Raw genomic sequence first — 8155 nt, forward strand, 5'->3', positions numbered from 1 at the left:
TCGACACTTCTAGGTTGGTGATCTTGTCCTGAGAAAATTATTGCCCATTGTTCTACTTCCGGAAGGGAAGTTCGCTCCAAACTATGGTGGCCCGCATGTTGTGAAGAAGGTACTCCCATGAGGCACTTTGATTTTGACTGAGATGGATGGCTGTGTTTTTACCAACCCTATCAATTCTAATGCTGTAAAGAAATATTATGCTTGATTTGCTCCAACTTTTTAATCAAGTAACAATTCATCTAATGAGTTTACATGTATTATACTTGTACTTGAATTGCTCCTGTTTGCATTGTCAATCTTCAATGTAGGAGGTTTTCGATCAAGAAATTTCTTTGGTTCTACTGAATCGATCATTTTGAATGAGGAATATCGGGACGATGAAAGGCAAGCCATTTCCTATACACGTCTATATCATAACCCCGAGTGAAAAGAGAGAGTTTCTATACTGACAAGGTAAAGGGTTATCTCGCGAGAAGTATGACGACCGAGATGATACGAGGCATTCATTTCCTTCATCCAAACATTAAAGGTTGCCCTTTGCTTAACTCTTTTGAACGACGTTTTATTTCATGCCCCTATCAGGAATAACCCCACACCGAGGCAATTCTCGGATCAAGGAATGAGTAAAATTTTCTTACTCTCACTTGCATCAATCTTTGAGTGTATTTATTGCATGCGAATTCTGTATTAGTCCAAGTTTCTTAGACACGACGAAGAGCGTTTCATTCTCTACATCATACACATTTATCCCTTTGCAAACCCAATTTGAGCGGCGGATTCATTTCTCGTAACCCAATTGGTGATCATCCTAGCAAGGAATCATTTCGGATCATCTGGCAAATGAGCAAAATGCCTTAGCGCAAACTCGAACTCGAAAGATTTGCCATCAAAATATGCGGGACCTAGATGAGACCCCTTTCTTCCTCTTGAAAAAACAAATCAAAAAGAGAGGGGAGAGAAGGGAGTAAGAAAAGGCTTACCACTAAAAAAAAAAGAAAGAAAGAGAAAACAGTGGGCAAAATTTTGAGCATCCCAAAATCCCAAAAAAATGGGAAGAAGAAAAAATGAGAAATGCGGCCCAAAAAAAAAGGGGCCATTTTCTGTAAAATAAAAAATAGGAAAAATCTCTCGGGAAAATCTCTAGAATGAAGGGGTGCCTCGGTTGGACGAATTCAAATGTTCCCTAGGGAGTCTGCAAGAATACCATTCTAAGCAAAGAGATGGTCACCAGTCTCATCATTATGCACCCTTTGTTGCAAATAAGCCCTTCATTTCTAGGCCTACCTTGAACCTACATTACAATCGTTACTAAAAGTCTATTCAGATTAGGGCACTTGGGTTAATGTAGGATTTGAATTGCTTATAAATATCGCTCGAAGAAGTGCGAGCAAGATCATTTTTACTTCATTTTGCAAGGTTCCGGACTTGTAAAACCGATGCAAGTGACAAGAATCTCATTTCATTTCAAAGCCAAAAATGACTCATACGAGTCCCCTTTGATAAACCCTTTGACCAAACCTGAATTACAGTCCTTGCAAAAAGACCTCATAGATTGGTCTAGTCATACTAATTGCGAGAATACCCGGACCCTTGTCAAGTGTGATGATGACAGTTTTCTCTTACCCGTATCAATGGTCGGGTGTGACATTCTGAATTTCGTACCATTTTGAGACTATTGAATGAAGATTATCTACCGATGTACTTCAGTTTTTTTTTCTCTGGGATCCGATCAATCCCGATTATACCGACCAAAAAGGGAAAGGCTAAGGAACGACAATGTACGTGGACCTAGGAAACTCGAATGAGAATTTACATTTTGACCATAAGGATTGCTGAGGGAATATTTAGAGCTAGTAAAGGTCGATCTAAGGATGATTATGGAATCCATTACTAGCGTTACACGATTGGAGCGCGGGTGATTCAGCTTAACCAATGTATAATTTGCGACATTTTCCTAAATTGGATCTTGACGATCGTGACCTAAGGGGCTAGTAATAAAATTTCGCAATTTCATGTCAACCAATATAGTCATGACTTGAGTAAGCCTAAGAGTGATGAAAATCATTGAGTCAATAAGTGTAAGGTCGCTGCAAAAGCCGCCCGTCAAGTTGAGATGAACTGAAATTTCGTTCGAAAGAAAATGAATTAGGAAATGGATTCTCGAAATAGGGAAAATGGAAATGAAGAATTCCAATTTTGGTCTTTCTTTCCCCTTGGCTGCCGAAAATTGGATGAGAAAGGGGTCAATGGAAGTCAAAGCTTCTAGAGAAAATTTATGGATAAGAGTTAACCAAGATATTTGGACTTCATTTGACCCATGTGCTCTATTATTTGTTTGGACCAAGCCAATAATGGAGACCAAGCTTCTCACACACTCTTTGACTTCAGCTGACCAGCCACTCTTGCTCTTCACGTTCCTGCCTTGCTGTTCTTTCATTTTCTGCACTTCCACAGAAAGTTGCTCAGCCCGACAAGCCCTGATTCCCTTTACTAATTCGGCCATAACTTCTTCTTCCGATGTCGGTTTAAGGTGAGATCACCTCCATTTGAAAGCTTATCGTCTTATCTTTCTAGGGACATATTATGAACAAAATTTGGCCCAGTAGATTTTCCTGTAGGTCTGATTGAATGGACAAAGGTCCAGTCGGGATTGAATCTGACCCGGTTTGAGAAAGAGCTCGCTTACAACGGTTTTAAGAACTCATTTTGCTTCAAAATTTTTGTGGGATGTTCTAGAAATATAGTACTTGATTTGGCTGAGTTAGTATCTCAAATTTAGTTGAGTATTGATGAGTAATCATGGCTGAATGGAGATGGTTTTTGAGGAGCAGAAACTGCCTGTTTGCATGTCTGAGAGAGTTGGATGAATTGGAGATCTTCAAAGTTTTATTTTGACTTCAAATTTTCGGTGAACTCATGAGACATACAGAATAAGGTTTTAGCAAGTTGATTTCGCATTAATTTGGAGTGTACGATGAAATTAAGGATTGTTGCAAATGGTATAAGCAGAACCGGTTTCTGCTCTGTTCTGGGAGGGTGCTGTCCGATTCTGTTCAAGGCTGGAATTGGTGTCGCCTTGGCTTCAATTTTTCGTTTAGACATGCTACGATGTATATGAATGTGTTATTGAGGAGTACATGCAGTGGATTGACGATTAGGGGTAGTTTTGTGGCGAAACGGCGCGATTGAACCTAAATCATACTCTGCCCTGTTTTGGACAGAATTGAATTTGGACTTGGACGTTTGACTGAACGGTTGTGGCTAGCTCAATTAAAAAGGTAAATTTCCCTTAACCCTTTATTAAGACATTAGGGTACTAATGGACCAATGTGTGATCCAATTAGGTGAATTATGAGGCAAGTTATGCATGATCGATTGCATTGAATGATTATATGGTATTTAATCATCTGTATTACACGAGAATAAATTATGCTTAAATTGGTGGGAATTATACTTGTTAACTTGATTGCATAGTGGTGCAATTTGTGCCGGGCCTAGTGTAATGTGGCCGTGTGTATTCTCGTGTGATAGATTAAATGTTCGCTAAGTTGAACTATACTCGATCATGAAGTCTACAAAATGAGAATTTTTCTTTGTGAACCCTTGGCCAATGGGAAGGTTTTGACTGAATTTGAGTCTGATCGATTGGATTGCAAAGTCATGGACTATGGTAACCCGAGGCGTTATGACGCAGGTTATGAGATTATTTGTACCCCGATGCGTTATAACGCGGGGTTTTGACATTATCCCGAGGCGTTAAACACGGGATTTGACCCGATGCGTTATTACGCGGGTCTTGCCAAGTACCTCAAGATAGCCCGATGCGTTATTACGCGGATCTTGTTATAAAAAAAAAAAAACTAAGATTACTATACCAGTACGTAGAGCTTGGTTCCGAACCACCGAATGCCTGGTTATTGTGATTGTTTAAATTGCCAATGTCTATGTCTGCACTCGCATCATATCTATATCGATTTTATTGACGTTTTCAGACGTCTTTGATTTGAGAAGTAGTTTGGAGGTACTAGTGGCTTAGTCTAGGGTTAGGGTTGATTTACCGAGATTTATTCTCACCCCGTCGTGGGATCTTTTTTTTTAGACCCCGCACTCTGAAGATGCTACCGGTTCGCCCGGGAGACCCCAAGGAGATGACCTCCACTTTTGATGAATTTCCTGATGGTAGAGGGGTTGTGTACATTAGGAAGTGTACTACCGTCCGGGTGGATGAAGGAAAGGAACAGTTAGCACCTCATCGTTATGAGGCGTGGTATCGTCGGGTTAGGAACATTACAACGAGTCCACTAAAGCCAACGGAAGTCCCTAGAGGAGTAGTGCCCAATCTGGTGTCACCCTATCCGAGATGACGTAGAGCTGGAAATTAGTATGGTTGGGACGACGAACATCCTGGAGAGTACTCATAAAGCTGAGGAGGACATAGAAGTGATTGAGATTTCGACTCGAAGAAGGAGGAGGAGGAGGAGAATGCCATTGAGGTACGATCCGACAGGTTCTTCCGATTACGACCACGAGCGGACCAAGACGAGGGTGAAGATGAGACCGATAGTTCAAGTGTAGTGGTGTTATTTCTCCGGGATCTCGGTTGTCTTTTGCTAGAGACTTTTGACGAGACCAAGTGGATGTCTCGTTGTATTTTGACCGACCTTCCTGTAAGACTTTGATGCATATGTTAATTATGTGTGGGGTACCTCGATGTACCTTTTGTTTGTCGGGGTTATTTATTTAGTTCCGCGTATACGTCTAATTTGAGTTTTATCATCGTCCGGATCCTGGAGTATGACGGTCGCTAAAGGGATGTGGTGAGTACTAGGGTACGCGGGCGTGACATCCCCGTTTGTTTGGTATCAGAGCAAGGTTAGCTCGATCCGAGGTGATTGAGGATTGGAGTAATAAGGAGGAATGAATTCTGGATTGGGGGGTAGCAAGACCTTAGGAGATTAGCTAGAGTTAGGCGAGAAATGCATGTCAATTGAGTTGGCGCATGTGATTGGCATATTGAAGTGGCATCATTGTGGGTGTGTAAGAGGTTACCAAGCTCAGTACTTAGCATTGAGTGTCATTGTTTCGTGGCTTGTTTTGTGAATCAATGACTGGTTGCGATTAGACTAAGTTGCATATGCGTCTGGACTTGAGGTATGACGTGAACTCCTGATTGATGTGCTCTTGATTGCTATTGAGTGATTGGTTGCCTATATGTGTAATTGTTATCTTGCTATGTAACGTAGAATCACGGGACTTGAGTAGTGACTTAGGTTTTAATTCCATGGTGGAATTACAGTGATTCAAGTAGTATAAGTTGAGCAAGATGAATCGCCCTCGAGGTAGACCGAGAGGATCGGGACCATCCAGCTCGAGGCCGCAAGTAATAGAAGACCCTAGAGTAGATGGGGTCATTAGGGCCATGGAAAGGATTGGCAATTTGATGGATCGGCGTAATCAAGATAGAAATGTCGATATTGCTCAAGCTGTCCAAGCCGCTTTGGCTGCTGCCAATCAGGCCAATGTGAATGATGGAAATGCTGGGAACGAGGGGAATAATATAAATGATGGGAATAATGGCCAGAATAATGAGGCCGTCAATGTTCAAGGAGGTGGAAATACCAATCGACGGATGGGTCAGCTAGTGGAACAATTTATAAAGTTAAAGCCCACTCAATTTGACGGTATCGAGACCCCAGAGTTGGCACCGAGATGGATAGAAAAGTTGGAAAAGGCTTTTGGAGTCTTGGGGTGCACAGATGAGGAGAAAGTACTCCTAGCAGTTTACCAGTTGGAAGGTACCGCTAATGACCGGTGGAATGCCACCAAAGCCGGAGTATTTCCGGAAGGTGTTGATCCGACTTGGACCGCTTTTAAGACTACCTTCAATGATAAGTATTTCTCAAAGACGGCGCGAGAGAGGAAGTTAGTAGAATTCTTGCGGTTGCTCCAAAATCAACTAACAGTGGATCAGTATGAGGCTGAGTTTGCCAGATTGTCGAGGTATGCACCGAGATCGGTTGAGGATCCGCAAGAGAAGGCACGGAGGTTTCGAGATGGATTGAGGTCGGAACTTCGCAATCAGATGGTGGCTTTGAATCTGAGAACTTATAAGGAGATATATGAACGGAGCCGGATGATAGATAGGGACGTGAGAGAAAGAGCTCTCGCATCTGGATCACGGTTTTCTCCGTCGAAAGATAATCGTCAATTCGGCAAGAGGCCGATGTTAAGCAATAGAGGCTTTGCTCCTCCCGTTAAGAAGAACCTTGGGAAACCATCGCATCAATCGAACTGGATTTGCCGCCTGTGCTGTAGAAGACATGGGAACGGACCTTGCCCGAGCGGAACAGGTGCATGTTTCAAGTGTGGCCGGTTCGGCCATCAGATAAGGAATTGTCCGAGCCAAGCTCTGGGACCTAGACCTCAAGGTCGGCGACCACAAGTGGGACCGCAGTCTGCTGCTCCGCAGGATAATTTGAATAGACCACCCGCTCAAGGAAGGGTTTATGCAGTGGCACGAGGTGAAGCGGAGAACGCACCCGGCGTGGTCACGTGTACGGTTAAATTATGCGGTCATCCCGCCTATGCTTTATTCGATCCTGGAGCATCGCATTCATTTGTGTCTACTCGCTTGCTTGATTTGGCTAATGTCAAATTGGAACCATTGGATGTGATGTTGCATGTTACTACCCCATTAAAGGATAAAGTGATTGTTTCGCTAGGTTGTGAGAAGCGTAGCATAGTCGTTGGGGGTAACGAGGATAGGATAGATTTGGTTATGCTGCCTATGTTTGATTTTGACGTGATTATTGGAATGGATTGGCTGAGTAGACAAAAAGCGGTAGTTGATTGTGGTAGCAGGGTAATCCGTTTCTATCCGGATGATCGCCCTAGATTTGAGTTCGTAGGAAGTCGAGGAGGAATCTCGATTCCTTTAATTTCGTCACTTGAGGTGACAAAGTTGTTAGATGAGGGGTGCCAAGCGTATTTGGCTGCAGTAGTGGATACGACGTTCAGGGAACCTAACTTGGGGAGTATACCGGTGATACGCGAATTTCCCGATGTATTTCCTCGAGAATTGCCGGGTTTGCCACCAGAGAGGGAAATTGAGTTTATAATTGAGTTAGCCCCCGGAACGGAACCAATTTCGAAGGCACCTTATAGAATGTCCCCGTGCGAGTTAAAGGAGCTTAAGGTTCGGATGCAAGAATTGTTAGATAAGAGATTTATTCGATCGAGCGCGTCACCTTGGGGAGCGCCGGTGTTATTCGTGAAGAAAAAGGATGGGTCATTGCGATTGTGCATTGATTATAGGCAACCGAATCAAGTAACGATCAAGGATAAATACCCGTTGCTGAGGATCGATGATCCGTTCGATCGGTTGCAAGGGGCCTCAATGTTTTCTAAGATAGACCCGAGGACAAGTTATCATCAATTGAGGATAAAGAAAGAAGATATCCCGAAAACGGCGTTTAGGACGAGATATGGGCATTATGAATTTACCGTCATGCCGTTCGGATTGACCAACGCCCCAGCTGCATTTATGGATTTAATGCATCGAGTATTTAAGGAGTATTTGGACCAGTTTGTGATTGTCTTTATTGACGATATTTTGATTTATTCGAAGAGTAACGAAGAGCATAAACAACACTTGAGAGTTGTCTTGCGGACTTTGAGAGAACACTCGCTTTACGCTAAGTTTAGCAAATGCGAGTTTTGGCTGAACAAAGTGGCATTTCTTGGTCACGTGATATCGGGAGAAGGAATTTCAGTAGACCCCTCAAAAATCGGCGATCATGAATTGGCCGAGGCCTACGACAGTCATTGAAGTTCGCAGTTTTCTGGGATTGGCAGGTTATTATAGACGATTTGTGGAAAAGTTCTCGTCTATAGCCATTCCCTTAACGAGGTTGACCAAGAAGGATACGCGGTTTGAATGGAAGAATGAGTGCGAATGGAGTTTCCAAGAGCTTAAGCGAAGATTGACAACCGCACCGGTGTTGACAATTCCTTCCGGGCCTGGAGGATATGAAATTTATAGCGATGCTTCACTAAAGGGATTAGGATGCGTGTTAATGCAACATGGGAGAGTTGTCGCTTATGCTTCACGACAATTGAGACCTCATGAAATGAATTACCCGACGCATGATTTGGA

The 8155-nt window shown here is 43.0% G+C and overlaps 1 protein-coding gene across 1 annotated transcript; it reads left to right on the forward strand.

Moving 5' to 3' along the window:
- The first annotated feature begins 5419 nt into the window (after nt 1–5419).
- LOC115741886 lies at nt 5420–7828 on the forward strand. Its single transcript, XM_048276205.1, has one exon. The coding sequence runs from the start codon at nt 5420–5422 to the stop codon at nt 7826–7828; it is 2409 nt and encodes an 802-aa protein (XP_048132162.1).
- The last annotated feature ends 327 nt before the right edge of the window (nt 7829–8155 follow it).

Source organism: Rhodamnia argentea, chromosome 3, assembly GCF_020921035.1.
Source record: "Rhodamnia argentea isolate NSW1041297 chromosome 3, ASM2092103v1, whole genome shotgun sequence".
In the NCBI taxonomy this organism is placed as follows: domain Eukaryota; kingdom Viridiplantae; phylum Streptophyta; class Magnoliopsida; order Myrtales; family Myrtaceae; genus Rhodamnia; species Rhodamnia argentea.

What these genes read in the sequence shown, in the direction of transcription:
- LOC115741886 (XM_048276205.1), top strand. Translation starts at nt 5,420, where the DNA reads ATGGAAAGGATTGGCAATTTGATGGATCGGCGTAATCAAGATAGAAAT.